The sequence below is a fragment of the Salminus brasiliensis genome, chromosome 16, assembly GCF_030463535.1.
Source record: "Salminus brasiliensis chromosome 16, fSalBra1.hap2, whole genome shotgun sequence".
In the NCBI taxonomy this organism is placed as follows: domain Eukaryota; kingdom Metazoa; phylum Chordata; class Actinopteri; order Characiformes; family Bryconidae; genus Salminus; species Salminus brasiliensis.
In genome coordinates, this window is record NC_132893.1 from 18,788,376 (window position 1) to 18,807,374 (window position 18,999).

At 38.5% G+C, this 18,999-nt stretch overlaps 1 protein-coding gene across 1 annotated transcript in view; it reads right to left on the bottom strand.

Annotated features, from left to right (window-relative positions):
* Positions 1 to 18,999, bottom strand: part of rxfp2a (relaxin family peptide receptor 2a) — a 122,315-nt gene that overhangs the window by 81,718 nt on the left and 21,598 nt on the right. The window contains exon 2 of the mRNA XM_072659121.1: positions 1,428 to 1,577. Within this exon, the coding sequence (XP_072515222.1) occupies positions 1,428 to 1,577 (150 nt within the window). The remainder of the gene's footprint in view (positions 1 to 1,427; positions 1,578 to 18,999) is intronic.

Below are 18,999 nucleotides of genomic sequence, written 5' to 3' on the forward strand. Positions count from 1 at the left end.
GTGAAAAGCATTGATCATCTACAGTGGAATCTGTCAAAGAGTGGGATGTACAAGGCAGCAAGTGTACAGACAGTTCTTAAGGGTGATGATGTGTATGTGATCTGGAAAAATGGGCAAGAACAATAGCCAAACTGTGATGATTAGACGACTGGGTCTCCAAAACATCAGGCAGGTCTTATGGGGTGTTCCCGATACACAGCGGTGACAGGGTGATTGGCATCTAAGGCTAACGGATGTAATCCATGGAGGCCCCACCACACAACTTACAGCACTTAAAGGATACGCTATTTAGACTGTCTATGTAAATGTACTCATCTTCTCTGAAAATGATGTTTGTGTTAATTATACTTTTAACAGGGGCTGGTTTTGGTATCAAGCTTTTCATCTAAAAGCATTTAGGTTGGACTTGTGGACCGCAAATCGATGTCTCTCCCTTTTCCCTCTGGCAAACTGAGCAATAACAGTGTTTTTGCTTGTAAAATCACATTGTCCTATTAGCACAGATGCAGGTCAACATAACAGGACTTAACATCACTTAAGCACTGATTTATCAAACCAGGTGTTGGGTGATAACCCATGAGGAGAGCTTTGGAGACGTTTCAATGAACACAGTGACGTAAAAGCACTATATTCTATATGAATGTCATTTGTATATTTATTCTAATATCAATGTTTAACTGAGCAAATATACACTTACTGCACAGATAAGGAGCCTTTTAGTTTTTTTAGTTTAGTTTTTTCACAGATCACTAAAGTACTGTATAAATACACTGTATATACACTGTATATATCACTGTCTATTAATAATAACAACAATGTATTATATATACACACTAACTACTGTATACACAATAATACTGGTCTAAGGACCAGATCGAGAACCACCACCCAAAGAACCTTATGGTTGATGGTTCTATGAAAGAGCCAAATATGAGGACCCTTTTAATGTCTGAAGAGCCTCCACTTTACGTAGGAATTGAGATATTTAGAAAACTCTAAAGTGTATTGCATATCTGTAATCATACATTTACATTTAAGGCATTTAGCAGACGTGCTATTTACCCAAGAATGTCCTCAGCTAGATTAATAGGCTGAAATACCTCTAAGTTTAGACATTACTAAACACAAGTCAGTAAGGAGACCACTCTACTATTCGCTCAAGTATTCTCGGAAGAGGAGGGTCTTCAGTCTGCGTTTGAAGACAGTGAGTGACTCTGCCGTTCAGACACCCAGGGGAAGTTCATCCACCACTTTGGTGCCAGGACAGAAAAAAGTCTGGACGCTTGTGTTGTGGATTTTGAGGGATGGTGGGTCAAGCCGAGCCGTACTTGAAGCTTGATGTTCTAAACTCATCTTGAATCTGAAGTTGTTGTTTAAAAAGGTGGCCCTGTTTTTCTACCCTGAAAACCCACAAAAAAAGTTCTTACCACAATGTTCTTCATCTGCTCCATTCTTGCAGTCCTGGTGACCATTACACTGGAGCACCTGCGGCAGACACACACTCATATTTCCGCAGGGGAACTGGCCGAGAGGGCAGCCCTCTACCACCTCTCTGCTGGCAAGCATGGACACTGCTGCTGGGGACAGAAGAATGGAGAAAAAGACACAAGAGGAATAGAAATAAACAAATACATTAGCTCTTGAACAGAGCTGTGACAGATGTTTATGCATGGTTAATTCAAGCACCACAGCAAAGGCCCATTAGCATTACCAGAGTCTTTTGAATGTGTTTTGTTAAAATGCGAATCCCCCAAGGTAACAGCACTGTTCCTGACCGTGGCTATTTTACATCACAATGATTTAATACCTACCGTCTCTGCCAGAGCCTCTCCCACCTGATGGCTTTGTCAAGCTACGTTATGAAACGGGTCCTGAAATGAGACGAGTTAAAAAGGGCCACTATGCCTAAGTGACAGGCACAATGAAACACTTCCTAAATCTTTTTAAAAGGTCCCACTTCCACTATGGCTGCACTGAATCGGTGGACTTCCTCCAGCAACATCCATCTGTGACACAGGCCAACACAATAAAAGATTAATTATAGCGCAGTTTCTAGTGTTCGATATTATAATATGGCCAGTGACAAAACAGAAGGGTTGCTTGTTCCCAGACACAGCATAACAGGGAAACATCACTAGTTTAAAAAATATGAATTTTTTTAGTATGCAGTGTGATTGTTTTGGTCTATATGTGACCGGTACTTGTAAGTGTTTCCTAAAGACAGGTAAAATGTACTGGATTTAGCCTTATGCCTCCTGTAATAGCAGCTTAATGAATTTCCTAACTCTCTCCCTAATGTTAGTCATTTTCACCAGTCCCCACCCATTAAGTTAGAACTCTCTCCATATTCCAGTACTACCAGTGCTGGGAGGGTGAAGGCTAGCTTGAGTCATATTTTTGATATCACATTTTGGAAAAGCCACGAGTGCAATGCCAATGGACAGCTGGACATACTTGGAGGTAAACACTAACTAATAGTTCTGTTTGTTACCTCAGTTAACAGACACCAGTGCTAGCTAGCATTGTGCCAAGTGATGATGGAGAGGAAAGGCCACCTAAAAAGAGTCAGGCCAATCATGCTCTCTGGGTCTCTAGGCCACGAATAGCTGTGGCATAACTAAGAAATTGAACCAGAGCCAGCGCTTAGATGGCTAGGCCACTCTAAGCATAAAAATAATATAATTTTTTTTTTAATGTTCAATGTAACGAACCCGAGAGGAGACACTAAGTTTCTCATCTGGCCTTTGCTGTACCCTTGTTCTTGAAGAGAGATTAGATAGCTTTAAGATTAATTGGTGTCAGAACAACCCTGATGTGGTTCTGACCGCTCACACTCGGGGTCCATTATTAATTTTAGTGGATCTTTCACCTCATTTAGATATTAAACACTTTCATTCAGCAAACTGTAGAGATGTATCAATGATATAATCATTGTCAAATACTGTATAAATACTATTTACTAAATACTACTATATGTTAAATCACTAAATTGTGTTTTCAAATGTCCATCCGGTGTATAAGACTGTCCATATCACTGCACCCCCACGTTTAAAGAACTTTTTACAGCTTTGTTCTAAGAATCAGGACAGGTCTTCCTCCAGTTCAAAATTCCTATTCCTATTCCTATTCCTCTTTTGCATAACCTGCCTTTTTTAATGGTTTGAAAAATTAGCATGAATTTTAACATGTTTTAATGTAAATAAAATTCAAAAGCAGATTGATCCTGTTTGAAGAAACGAAATTAGACTTAGAAGTAAGATTTAATTAAAAAATAAAGTTGGCCAAAAATGTACAGACGGTCAGTAATAAAGGGACTTGTATGCACATGGGTTGGTTGGGGTAGTCATATATTGAAATTGTGGGTTTCTGTGATTTTGTTTTGTATACTGTGTTTTCCATATTTGCTATATGTATACATCTACAATATTTGTTATCTATGTATAGTATTTGTTATATCTACCCAGGGCCTGCAGATGGAAAATAGCTTTTGCAAAGCATCTTTTCTATTTAAAGATGAATGTAATTTGTGCATGGTCCCTGACTTATAAAAAAAAAAAAATAATAATAATAATAATATTGAAGAAAAAGAAATCATCATAATATGTTCTACAAACAACCCAATATTGACAGCACAACAGGTTGCTTATTTACATACTATGCTGTGTCACGGTGCCATTGGCATGCACATGTAGGCCTGTCACAATAACTTTATCGACTTACTGTACAATATATGGGCAGGACCTTGATAATTGTTGGTGACCTTGATTTTGCCCATTGTGTTTACTTGCATGTATTTTAACAGAGACGTTGCTTTTATCCAGGCGCTTTTCTTTTTTACAGCTGAAATAGTTTTTTAAAAAGCATTTTTCTAAATTCTTTAATTTATGAAGCATATTTAAATATTTAGATTTTCCTATTCCAAAGTAGAAAATTCTTAAAAATGGGTGTCTCTCAAAATTGTGTCATTTAATTAAATTATGCTACTAAATTATCATGGCACCAAATGCACTTAAAATGACAACAGTGTCGTTTAGTGCAATTATTTCTAGGCCAATTTATCACCCCAAAAATGACTGTTACAGACCTGTGCACATGCTTTAGTTTAAACTAACGTTTCCCCCCAACACACAGAGAGAGTTTGGTACGTATGCGAACTGTGGATTTACCACTATTTACAAAAAATAGTGTGTAATACCGTTTTAGTGCTGCTGTAGTCTTTCACACTGTTTATTCAAGCGTATATCGCAAGACAAACAGAAGCTACTTTCGGCTTGTGACGCAGGCGCTGTGTCCATTGTAAACAAGAAGCTTTACTGTGGGTTCTGGACTGTCATACACATCACAACTGACTTCACTTGGGGCTGAGCAAATGCTGTGTTGGATTTTGCTGTGCGTTACCATAGAAAATACGTTGTCAGTCTGTCAGCTAATAGCTGTTTTTTCCCCCAAAGACTGCACAACTCCAGCCAATTGGACTTGGTTTTAAAGTAGAGCTGGGCAATATGACAATATTTTATCGTATCGTGATAAATCTTGTTATCATGGTACAAAATTTGCTTTTATGAGTACACTGTGGATTTCAGCAGTGCTTAAAGAGCACGTTTCCATATCACCCAGCTCAATTTCAAACCGCATTCCACAGCTCTGGTGTGGGAACGTTTTAGCTTTAAGCCAAATGGGCGAGGAGAACTCTTTTGTGAGCACACTTTGTTTTTATATTTCAGTTTCAATGTCTGAATATTCGTAAAAAGTAAAGGTTAACGTTTAAACCTTTAACCTTTAAAGGGTGTATTTGTATTATTATGCTACAATATTATCCTTCTATCATTACATCATGCCATAAAACGGTCCTAAAATGACTTATTGTGATTGATCTTATTGTTTATCGCTGTTACTTATGGGGCAATTTATTGTCCAAACAAAATGTTATCGTGACAGGCCTGTGCACATGCTTTAGTTTCAACTCGGGTTTGGGCGCATGCAGTGACAGCAACGGTAACAAACACAACATGGACACTGTTTATCACTTGCAAAGCCACCACTACTGCTGTGACTGTTCATCCTTCAAAAGAGCTTAGCAACACTGTGCAAACCCCCTGGGATATGACATCAAATTATTTACTGCTCATGCTTCAGAAGGTGCTCGTTTACTTTTAGGAAACACACATGAGAGAATGTTCAGTACTCAGGAGCCTTGTTAAAAGATTATTCATTGTTCATAATACAGCGCTCACAAGGCATGTTTATGCAAAAAAGAAATGATGTAAAGACAAAAAAATAAGAAAAAACACTAGGTTACAATTTCATATTGTTAATGTCCAATTGCCAGGTGTTGCCCTGCCCTGTCCAGTCTCTGCTCTTTGGTCTGTTTTAGTATCTTTGTTTATATCTGTCAACTGGCTTTTGCCCCCATGTTCCTGTGTTTCTGTTTACACTTGAGTCTTCATCTCGGTATTGTGTGCATGTCTTTCTGATTGCCCCTTTGTAATCCTGTCCAGGTTTTTCTTGTTCTGTGTAGTTTTATATAGTCCCTTTGTTTTGCCTTTCCTTTATCAGATCTTTTGACATTTGTATGTTTATGTACCTATTTATGTATGCTCTAACTACTGTTACAGGTTTGGTTTATGCCAGTGTACCGTGAGTCCTGTTGTGTTTATTTTCCTCTTCGGGCTTCCGCTTCATGTTTGTTTTGTTTAAATACTGTTGCTCACACTTACTTAGATCCTGCCTCCTGACCTCCAATCAAAACATGGCACCTACCTCCTTTTAAAGAATGTATCCACAATAACAGATTATGCTATATAAATAATATATAAATCAGGAAAAAAGAGAATACAATAAAAATAATGAAAGAGTAAAATAAATTTTAGTAATATAAGAAAAACTGTGGGGAAAAAAGCGAAAGAAGAAAGAAGAGTGAAAGAAGAGCAAAAGTGTGCAAGAAAAAAAGAAAGAATAAAAAAAGAGTAAAACAAAGGGTAAAATGAGAATAAAAGCAAGAAGGAAAGAAAGAAAACCAAGAGTGAATAAAGAGTGAAAGCATGAAAGAAGTGTGAAACGTGAAAGAGAAAGAAAAACAAAGAGTCAAAGAAGAGCGAAAGAAAGAAAAACAGAGTGAAAGAGTGAAAGAAAGAAAAACAAAGAGTGAAAGAAGAGTGAAAGAAAGAAAAACAAAGAGTGAAAGAAGAGTGAAAGAAAGAAAAACAAAGAGTGAAAGAAGAGCAGAAGAAAGAAAAACAGAGTGAAAGAAGAGTGAAATAGTAAAAGAAGAGTGAAAGCATGAAAGAAAGAAAAACAAAGAGCATAAGAAGAGTAAAAGCAGGAAAGAAAAACAGAGTGAAAGAAGAGTGAAAGAAGAGTGGAAGCATGAAAGAAGAGCGAAATTTGAAAGAGAAAGAAAAACAAAGAGTGAAAGAAAGAAAAACAGAGTGAAAGAAGAGCAGAAGAAAAAAACAGAGTGAAAGAAGAGTAAAAGCAGGAAAGAGTGAAATAGTAAAAGAAGAGTGAAATATTGAAAGAAGAGTGAAAGCATGAAAGAAGAGCGAAAGAAAGAAAAACAAAGAGTGAAAGAAGAATGAAATAGTGAAAGAAGAGTGAAAGCATGAAAGAAAGAAAAACAAAGAGCATAAGAAGAGTAAAAGCAGGAAAGAAAAACAAAGAGTGGAAGAAGAGTGAAAGAAGAGTGAAATAGTGAAAGAATAGTGAAATAGTGAAAGAAGAGTGAAAGCATGAAAGAAAGAAAAACAAAGAGTGAAAGAAGAGTGAAATAGTGAAAGAAGAGTGAACGCACGAAAGAAAGGAAAACACGGAGCATAAGAAGAGTAAAAGCAGGAAAGAAAAACAAAGAGTGGAAGAAGAGTGAAATAGTGAAAGAAGAGTGTAATAGTGAAAGAAGAGTGAAAGCATGAAAGAAAGAAAAACAAAGAGCATAAGAAGAGTACAAGCGGGAAAGAAAAACAAAGAGTGGAAGAAATAAAGAAAAAAGAAAAACAAAGAGTGAAAGAAAAAGAAAGAAAAGGGAAGTAATATAAATGAAAGAAGAAAGAAATACATAAACAAAGGAAAAGAAAGAAGTGATGCCTTACAGCAGCCTGATGCCTGTTTTTCATGCACCTTTTAATGCAATCAAATGTAATAAAGAAGAGGTTTTCTGCATGCCAGTGATCCTGTCAGTGCCTTTAGTTTATGTTCTTTATCTTTCATATTTCTCTGTTTTTGATTAACAGATGAAAGACGTCCTACCTGCAGCCAAACATGTCACTAAGAAACACTGCGCTGCTTCTGAAATTTCAGATGCCTATAAATACAGAACGAGGAGGCGGTCTGACGTCCAGGAAACAGTTTCAATCGAGCACACAGAATGATTTGAACCTGTAATAAAGACATCAGAACAAGAGAAGAAAATATGCCTTCTCCAGTTCTGTCATCTGAGCAGACGTTTGGCATGGCGTGTAGCTCACATCACTTCTAATCTAATCAGACCTGTGTAGACTGTGTGAAAGAATGGATGAAGTGGAGGGAGTGGGGGAAGGGGGGGCACAGTAAAACAGCTTTAAACATCAAAGTTCAAAGTAAACCAGCAAAACAACCAAAGGCTCAGTAACTCAATCCAAACTCAATTTTTCTCCCCATCGCCAGTTACCCAGCCTATACATATTTGCCCCCATCGCATGCAATGCTCCCGACACTGGGAGGGTGAAGACAGACATGCACAGCCAACCAGCGCCTCTTTTTCAGAACTACCACTGATGCAACCTAACCAGGCAACCAATACCAATCGAAGTAAAGCATCTTATACCTGGATCTAATTCAATGGGCAGCAGACATCAATGCTAACCAGCATTGAACTGGAGTGATGTGGGCAGAAAGTACTATCTACCAACCCTTAAGAGAGCAAGGCCAAATGTTCTCTCTTGGGGCCCCAGCTGCCGATAGCTAGCAGCATGACCGAGATTTGAACCAGAGATTCTTTGGTCATAGTCACAGGGCTTTTTTTCTGCTGGCTTTTTTATTTGTTTTTTTTTTCTGCAAGTTATTGACTCACTGCTAGTTAGTGGATCTTTCCAGAACCACAGACACATCCGCCTTATGCAGACCTCTTACCTTCTGTCCCATGTGCGTCATACGTCACCTTTGTTCTCTATTGGTTGGATTGTAAATATGTCAGTATGAACACGAAGCAATCCAACAGTACAAGCATAAACACACCATAAGAGATCTGCCACCTGCAGAGACCAGTCTTAACTCAGGGATAGACAGAAAACCAGGGCAGGGCAGTATAGGTTCCTAAATTCAGATAAGCAGGGGGGTGCGAGCATGTGAAGAGATTTGTAAGAGAACAGGAGGACTTCGAAATGAATGCAAAGCTGGAATAGTAGCCAACGCAACTGAAACAGTATTGGCATTATACATAATCATATCATAAGTTTGCACATGAATGATAGTCACTATATAGCACCTTTCTAACACCCAACAATGCTTTACAGTCAACACTCTACATAAACTTTTACATTCAGAACTAACACACATATACTCTTAGCTTATCATAATCCACTTGGGTACCTTGGGTGCCAAGACTCACAATAGGGCAATTTTTAGAGTAGCCAATTCTCCATGTTTTTAGACTTTGGGAGTCCACAGAGGAAACCCACATGAAAAAACACAGGGAGAAACTCTGCTCAGATAAGAACCCAGAAATCTAGCAATGAGAGGGTAACATGCTGAACACCAAGTCAACATTCTGAACACCACCCAAACATAAACAACATTTGCATGATGATATTTTGTACATATTTTACAATTCACAAAAGGAGCTCCTATTCACTGGTGACACTGTTTTGCAGATATTCCTGCATACTGTACTATTCATGCTACAGAGCCTGTCTGTCATGTACTCGAAGAAGACGTGAAAAAACAGTGCTGCCACAGCTGGGTTCATGCTGCTTCTCTCCATTTTAGCTTATAAAAAAGGAATTAATGGACGGAAACTCCTGCAGAAACGGTACAAATTTCACATTTTACTATGGTTACGTTTAGAGCTAAGGTTCAGTTAAGAGTTAGGTTACGTTTAGGTTAGAATTAGGTTGTTAGGAGTAGTTGGTTAAGTTTAGGTTTAGGTTGAGGTAATAAAATAACACTGGTTGCTTTGTAACATTCACTGTTTAAAACATTTCTACATGTCTGGAATGTGTCAAATATTTGTGCATATGTACATGAGTCAAACTATATTTGGTACACATTGCATAAATCCTGAAATGATTATTTAGACACATACATATGAATTCCTTTTTGGTCCAGGCTGACAGCACAGATGGATGGTTATGTTAGGGAGGCAAATGAAAAACGAGTTGCAATAATCTAGATGGGAGTTTCAGCATCCTGCATTTTGAGCATGGTGAAGACGAGCAATGTGGGGTTCAAAGATAAATGATGATGCAAAGAGAACACCAAGGTTACGTGATCCTGATGAGGGTCTTATGATTAACCATCTAGGATCAGCATAAAATCTGAAAGGTTTGACAGTATAGACTTTGGGCCAAAGATATCTTCTGCTTCTCTCTTATTATTAATAATGTAACCAATTATTATTGAAAATGTGAAAATGACCAAATTCTGAAATTTCACCTGGATCCATGTATTCTTGGAAATCATTTGGGCTCAGTTGGTCTACATTTCCAACATTAGTGAATCTATCTATGATCTGTTTGTATTAAATATACAAGAAAGGTTGTAAAACGGTGGAGAGAGCTCCGAAATAATATTAATTAATAATAATAATATTGTCCCAGGAAATCGTATTTAGATTTTTATAATAAAGACGCAAACATGCTCACTGGAGTTTCACTGGCAAGGCAGCATTAGCCTTACACACTAGCTGTAGAAATTATTAGCAAAAATATTTGTCACTATTAGTCATTCAGTCGGATCCACGTTTCTTCTGCCATAATCATTTACACATTCAATTTAAATGTTTAAATATTATTATTATTACAGCAACAATCAGAACATTTATTATTAATAAATTATTAAATTTATTATAATATGAGTTTGTAATTCATACAATACGGAGGCATCTTTATCAAGATGCCCATTTACAAGATTTCCTTTTTGGATCTGCTTTCTCTGATTGTTAGCTGGATCATACATCATCATCCTGCACATGCCTAACCCAACCTACAGATCTATTAAATAGACATTAAGAGGGCCATTACCCCTATTTCTCCTTGGTGTAATGGGGGGAAGCCTCCAGTGGCTTAAAACCCTTAGAATCATTCCGCTGTTCACTGACAAGAGCTGAACACTCTGGATTAGCATATTTTATGCTAGTTCAATAAAATAATTAATTGAATATTGTGAATACTCATTAGTTTATTAGTTTTCCCTCTGTTCTGTGATTTTATTGGTTTCACAAACTATAATTAATCTCATTTCATTTCATCTAATTTCAGGGATGTTGTTAATGTATGCTACTGGGCTAGTTATTATAATTAGCAGCATTAATTTTACATTTTACACCTTAAAACATCTCCTGACTTCTTTCATTCGCTGTGTTTTAGCTGTCCTTAAGTAACAACAGGGAAAAGTAGGACATGCTTAGTAGTTGTGAATTGGTTGTTTAGATTCTCTCCAAATTTCCAACATATTTTGTATATGTACAGATATATACATATTTCTACACTTGTATTTATATATATAACATTTGCACCAGGTATATACATATCAATCAATTACCACCTGTCAGTGGTGCTAATATATATATATATATATATATATATATATATATATATATATATATATATGCCACTGACAGGTGGTTAATTGATTGATTATCTTCATCTATATTCAGTATGGAAGCAACAGTATATAAGAAAATGATCCACACCAGCTGAGCTGAAAATGTCTCCCTCAGCTGAACAAAATGGTCTGGACAGGCTGTCACACTACAACAGATCCCAAAGATAGGCCGGAAATATGCAATTAAAAGCTATAAATCTCACAAGCAAAACACTGTGGACAATGCTAGACTTAATGGAGTGAACTGAATATGACTGAAGTAATATGCTCAGAATTACTCATTCTGGTGAGCACTTTCTAAACTACTTGACCAATTTAGAGAGACAATAACCAGTCAGTATAATGTTACAGTAATCTTATTTATAAGTTTTGGAAGCATGAAGTAATTTCTTTGTAGGGTTAGCATGTGTCATATGTTGGTGAGTCCTAAGGCAAATACCAATATTAAAATATTTTTCAACCAATTCATCTTGGTTGTTACTATGCCTTACAATTGTCAAGTTATGTTTTTATTTTTTTTCCATTTTCGTTACTAATTCAAAACTGTGTGAAATATGTAGAACACAGTGAAATAATAATTATTGGAGTGATTACATGTATGAGGTGTCATGGCGAGTGCCGCTAGACAGAGACAGGGTGTACACTTGCAGAGATGGTTCTAAGCAAGATTTATTCAAACACAAAAGGAATACAAATCAAGGTGCGAAGAAAACAAGGTGCAGCAATCTAACGGACAAAACCAGAAATCAAACAAAACGTGACAAAATGGTTAACAGAACTAACCTGGGACTGGGAGGAGCAAGGAGCGACAGGGGATGAGCTGAGATGTACTGGGGTAAGGTGAAGGGAAGGAAGACGAAAACCTCAAGCCTAGCTTGGGAATACAAAGGGGGAGAGCAGAATGAACTGAGTACTAAAGCAACGCTCTACGTGAATCCAGCGATAACTGGACAACTGGCTACCTGAACGAGATACTGGGGAAGCCTGACCTGAGTGTGCCGTGGAACTGCCTCGTGAACTAGAGCCGTCGGGGAGCATGAACTGGACGCAACATAACGGAACTGCCTCGAGAACCAGACTTGAAGACAGTTTGACCAAGACAAGATGCCAGTTAACCGGAGCACGCCACAAACACATACAGGTTCAATTCACGACAACTACAGGTTAGAGCGAGGCTCCTTAAATGCTCCCAGTCCCAGGTGCAACACATGGATAAACAAACACGAACGAGGTGGAAGTCCTAATATGGGCCTGTGGGTGGTGACCCGGGATTGCCCCAGGGGAGGGCGCGATAACAAGGGCCATCAGGACATCAGGAACCTGAGAAAATCGTTTTTTCGGCCCAGACCTTGTCTGTGTTTACATTGATATGTATGCAAAGACTGTAACTGCAGCTAACAATGCTAACTATCTAACATAGATAGTGACTGAAAAATCCATCAAAGGGTTAGGGTTAGGGTTAGGGTTAACCCTCATTTCACCGCTGTGCAGGTGGACAATATGATACATATCACAATACAGGAGTTGTAATTCAATATTTTGCAATATATTAAGAAGCTGTAATCAAAAAGATACATTGCAATTTTTCTAAAAATCTAATTTAAGGAAACCTGTCATAGTATAAAAAAACACCATCACATGCATTACATCTAAGTAAGAAAAAACTTTTTATCCAATCAGAACAGTGGGATCTGAAGACAGGGTACAACACTGCTATCTAGCGGTCAGGGTTTAAACACAACACAAAATGAACCACTGCCTGCCATCAATATTTTCATGATAACTCGTAAGCAGATATGATACTGTGTTTTTGGGAACCAATACAGTGTTGCTAAACGTAGTATAGCACACTTGTAAAAAATAAAACATTTATTAAACAGAGGGTAAACTACACCTTCTTCGTGTTGAGTGCAAGAAACACATTTGCGGTCCGACAGGGTTGATGTGGCCCCGTAAATACGCAAAGGCAGTATTTCGATGCAAAAGCTAGTCTGGGGTAGCAAGTGGACCAGACTGGACTTTTGTTGTGTCGTTTAAATACTGATCCACCTCTTTTTTTTTGAGAAAAAAAATATTGTATATTTTACACCGTCAAATAGTAATGCTTGGTTTCTCAAGCTTGTTGTGCCACCATGATATGTGAGCTGATATCACATATTTGGCACACTGCTTTTGTCTTGTCTGCACTCAATTTGAAATGCCTCCAAACAGCTGAGCTTCTCTGCATTTTGCCTCTCTTATACCGCCATTAACCTGAACTGAAGTGTGATGTTAGAGCGAGGAGGAACTAAGGAAAAAAAAAAATACAAAAATTAAAAACCGAATACATACTCAACGAGCAAATATCCAAATACCTGAATACCTGAATACCCAAATATTCGGGTCCAGCCCTAGTGTTTATTGCTTTATAATTTTACTATCAAGATCCTACATTTTATAGACTTCTTCAGAGATGTCACTTTTATGGGGCCAGAGCAGCTTCTGCACTTGTGATTGTACTGGGACACACAGAATTTACTAGGCCCAGTCTCTTTGCTTGCCAGGCATCGTGTCCAAACAGTCTGCATGAATGTCGTGAATCACAATTCCAAAAAATCCAGAAAATCTCTTGTCTGTTTTGGATGAATGTTTTTGTCTCCGAAAAAGTTATTTTCAGAACAGCTGAAAATGCACAGTACTTCTCTCTGCTCTAGTTCTCTTTACACTCCTGTTTTACTCCATCTTCCTGTTCTTCATATTCTTTAATGCTTTCTCCTAGTTCTGCTTTTGCTCTCAGTCCTGCTTCCTGCTGCCTCTCTAGCTGCGCTCTCCCTTCTGAAAAGTTTAATTAAATTACTTATAAGTAATGATATCTTTAGTTCATTCATTTTAATCATTTCACACTGTCACAAACTCCCTCTTTTGGGCCTGTGTGGTTCTGCTTGCTTTTTTTTCTGCAAGGCTTCTCTCAGCACCACTCTCTACACCTGCAGCCCATCTAAGCCTCATTAGGACACTTTTACAACCACCTCGGTGTCTGTGTAGCCTTGCATGGTCTAATAAAAATTACCTTTGTATATTATTTGCTTATTTACTGCCCTAAATAAAGCCATCCTACAAAGCCATTTAGCCTGCCTCACCTCCATGGTAATAGAAGGCTTTGCCAATAAAGTGTCCATAGATTTGTATTAAATAGCAGGCCTGTCTCCACACTGCCAGCATCCCCAGCTTCTACTATGGGCATCTGGAGCTGTGGAGATTTATGGGTGAGTGCTTAAGCATTTTGGCTCACTTCAGTGAGTGGTTCCGGTCTGAGGTGGCTAAAGTGGCTTTCGTATTTCTGTTGCTGCTTGGCTTCTAAAGGATTATCCACCTGGGGGGATGCTGGTGACAGGGGATGTGGAGTTCCTTACAGCACACTCCTAAAAATAAAGGGGCTATGATGCCATAGAAAATCGCTTTTGGTTCTGCAAAGAACCATGTTTTTAAAAGAGATGTAAGTGAGATATTTAACTTTTCAGAAATGTAAAGAACCAACACGATTCTTTATGGAACCAAAAGTGCTCTCTCTATGGCATCTTTATTTTTAAGAGTGTAGCAAGGGGCTTAACAGGGTAGCCGAAGCAGTACTGGTTCCCACAGCACTTAAAAATGTTGCTGTAGGCCTTCCTACCTCTGAGGACCTTATTGCAGGTTGGGTTGCGCCCATCGCTTCAGGCCCGCCTCCACCTGAGGTCACTGCAGGTTTGCATGCACCTGAGGATGTCGCAGCAAGTCCACCTGTGTCTCTGGATGTTAGTGATGTTCTCCTTGCAGGCTGCTGATGCAACCCCACCTGCCACCAAGGACATCGATGCTGCTCTGTCAGTGGCCCAAGATGACTATCCAAATAACCTCACTAGTGGTAGGGATGTCCCAGGGTACTCCAGTTTCTGCTCCACAGTTTGATGTAGTTCCTGTGGCCTGGAGTGTGGCCACTTTAGTTACTGTTCCTTGGATGGTTCCAGTTCCTAACCACTTCAGTTCTTCATCCCTGGGCTAGTCCAGTTCCTGCTGCCCAGGCTACTCCAGTTTCGACTTAGTGGGCTGTGGTCACTCCAGATCCTGTTCCTGTCACAAGTTCACTTCAAGTCTCTGCTTTGTTGTTTGGACTATTAATTACATTGTTAAATACATTATTAATCTGCTTTAACCCTTGCCTGTCATGACAATAGCTGCGTTCCATTCCACAGTGTCCCTAAGCAGTGCCCTTGCATTCCCTATACACTAATCACATGATATTGGCTAAGGGACCTTCAGTCGTTTAAATCCCTTCACTCCGGAGGCCCTGCAATGTCATCAAGTAAAAGACAGGATGACAGCAGTCTGTTGACCGCTCCATTGACGATGATGGTAACCCACTGCACACCGTCATTATGGACCAAAGGAGTAAGTTCAGTGGCAGGTTGCTGTCACAGAGCTGTTCTACAGGCAGACTCAGGAGATCCTTTGTTCCGAGAGCCTTCAGGCTCTTCAACTCGTCACAGTGGGGCCGGATCTGTACTACTTTACTGTACATCTGCACTCCTGGACAGTACTGACACTTTACTTTACTTTAACACCAATATATGCACATATTTCTTCAGTATTGTCATCTGTCTGTCTCATTTCCTATTCCTTATAGCTGAACTGCCTTTCATCTCCGGTTGGTGTCAAATGAATATTTTTACATTTATTCTATTTATTGTTATTTTTGTAATTATTGTATTGTATTACTGTGCTGTATTGTGCTTTCGCTACTGGCTGCTAAATTTCCTTCGGGACCAATAAAGTATCTATCTATCTATTTATCTATTGCTTTAAAAACTAACAAACTAACCGCTATACATCATATCATGTATTTAGGCATGTGAATAAATGTGATTTTATGGACATCCAACAGGTGATGTGTTTACATTGTGTTGTACTTCTCATGATGCACCAGCTGTTTTAACCCCCAAGATACGATGACTGAAGTCAACTTTCTGTGTAGTGATAAACCATTATTCACTACTCCCCGCACAAATACACTCATGGCAATATGCGTGACAGTAAAGTGACAGCACTATCAATATTTATCAATTTACTTTTGGGGAGTGTTTATACTTGTCAGCTTTGGTTCGATGAAAAGTAACACTTGTTTGATTGCTCTGTTAGTACGGTACATTGGAATAAGTGTGAACACCGCCCTTTCAAACTCCAAACAAGCAGGCCGCCTCGGCCTCAGATGGTTTCTGAACAAACTCTGGTGCAGTTTGTTTGAAGTATGAAAATGATATGAACCAAAGGCATCTAAACAAACCAGACGCAGGACGTGATGTCACAAGATGGTTGTGTTGTAGCCGTTAGTGTAGTAGATACTAGGGTTTAAAAAGACTTTTATAGAAGTTAAAGTATCAACTTAAGCTTTTTACTTAAGTAAAAGTGTAAAAGTACTGGTTTCAAAACTACTTGAAGTATAAAAGTAAAGTAATGTAAGGAAACAAATGCCAAACGCTTAGGCTGTAGTTCACTACCCTACAACCTCAAAAAAACACTTTCTGAAAGCCATAATGACTATAATGTTATATTAAACTGTTAATGTTGAAAAATTTGGGATGCACTAGGCTACCTGTTTCAGTTGCATTTATGACCATTGAAAATGAATGTGTTTTAGTAATATCAAATATATTAAAGGAGCATCTGTGTGTACTACTGAGCATTAACGTGTTTCAAGGAGTGGAAAACATGATGAGCAGTTGCCTATAAGTTTTGTAATGGTGCAACAAACTTCAGAGGCATGTTTTCAGAGGCATGTTATCAACAACCTTTATATTTATTATAAACCTTTAGATTTATTCTCATCCAACCACAACCTTATTCACACTTCCGGACGGTGTGACGTATCTGGATAGGTTTTTTTGTTGTTGTTTGTTTTATGAACATTGACAAGACAGTATGAAAACGAACCGAAATGAAATAGGACTCACGAGGCTATACTTAAAATGTAAGGAGTAGAAAGTACAGATAATTGCATGAAAATGTGAGGAGTAGAAGTAAAACGTCAGCTGAAAAATAATTACTCCAGTAAAGTATAGATAAACAAATTTTCTACTTAAGGATGGTAATGATGTATTTGTACTTCGTTACTTGACACCTCTGTATGCACGGGTGAGTCTCTGTGCAGACTGGCCCACGTTTCTGTGCCTAATGCTTTAGTTTAGCGGGGCTGGGTCCCAAACCGCACACAACCACACTGCACATTGTTTCAAAACTAGTCACTATTAGAATTGCATTCATTAGTGTAGTTGCCTCAGTAAAGCAGAGTTGCAACCTCACAGCTTTGACGTACATCTATCCGTGGCAATAAAATTACAAGCATACTGATACATAATACACATATTTTAAATCATTTTGTCATATGTGCATCATACATTATCTTTCTTTCACCTAATTCTGGTTTGACTACAAATATGTCAGTATGAGCACAAAGCAAACCGTCCTACAGTGTAACAACGTGTCAACGTATGCTTGTTCTGGACCTGAAGGGAACTGAACTGCAAGCATGAACACACTTTTAGACAGTGTGTGTATGCATGGATATGGAAATGGATACTGCACTCAAAGTTGAGTGAATTACATGAGTATTATTATTTCTATAGATGGCTGAATCAGCGAAGAAAAAGGGAGCCCAAGTTCACTCACTAGTTTATCGTCTGCTGTCTTGTTCATGAATGAAGAAGACAGCAGAGTATCTTTAATTAAATGTCATTAAGGTGTGTACTGTCCTTCATTACTGAGTACTCTAATTAGTTTCACTTTCACAGATGAGATTTAGCTTGCAGTTGTTGTGAGCGATTGTTTATATCCTCCTGTGTTTAGCGCTTAGCCTTTTGTTTATGTGGCGCAGAGCTGCTTTAGTTCTGTTAAGTACTGAATGGGTGTTTTTACGGTGCTGTCTGTGATTTGTGGCACATGTGACACAACATTTAGTAGTTAAATGATCATTTTACAGCCACAGACTTTCTCACTCACACATATGTGCCCCATACCGACTCGTGAGGAGCATTATAGAGTGAAATACACCTGTAATACAGTTCAACTTTAAACTTATATTGAAGTTTAAAGTTGAAGTTCATTATGAACTAGTAAATGGGGTCCGTTATAGATACCATAGCAAAGAGCATCACAAGAAAATCTCTCTCTACCACTTAAAATCATCCTAATACTCTCAAGCTGTTGAGAAATTGACCTGGGGTCGGTCAGCGGCTCTCATGACCCTTACTGTCAGCATTCATTTGCACCGGTGTGTTACTGGGAAATAAGCAGTCACTCCAGACAAAGGGGATTATTTCTGGCTGACTCTGAGTGAACCTTTCAGACAGACACGTGCTTCAAGCTTGGTGAACGTGCACGATTTGCCATATCTTGCCAGCAACAGCGTGTCCCTTCAGGCACAGATTGCGCGGGACTCAATTGCACTTCTTGCATGCGTGCTCACAGGACATGGGATATGTCTTAACTGCGTACTAATTAGCAATACTGACAAATTTATGACTATGTAGTATGTAGTATAGATCAAAGTACACCCTAACGGCAACCACATGCAATAATATTGCACCAACCTAGCAACCACTTATCTACACCACAGTAACCACCTAGAATATCATAGCAACTACCTAGCAACTCACTGTTACCCCTTAGCAATATGATACGATAGAAATAACATTGCAACAATGTACCAAAGAACACCACAACAACTACTTTCTTACACCATAGCAACCACGTAACACAATAGTAGCCACTTAGCAACACATTTATTTTTCAAAAATTAAAGATAAATATTAACCAAGACATTGTCTGTTGTATATCTGGTGTATTGCATCAATGTACTGTATCACAAAGCTGCTGCCAATACCAAGCCCCGATTGTCAGATTCCATTAGCTACATACTTAACATAACTTGCACAGTTATTGAGTCATTAACTGTAAAAATTAGTTAAATGAAATGCAGGGCTCTCTGTGGATTACGTTAAGTTAAATGGAGGAGTTAAAAAGCAGTTGCAGTCTGATTCTACAGCTTCATGACTTCATGCTAACTGATAGATTTCAAAGGAATGATGCGGGGAATGGGGCACAGTGAAGTCTTACAATCCTGTTTGTAATCATTTGTTTGTAAAACATGGTAAATGTTACTAGGGTACAGCAAATGGTAATCTAGTGTCCACT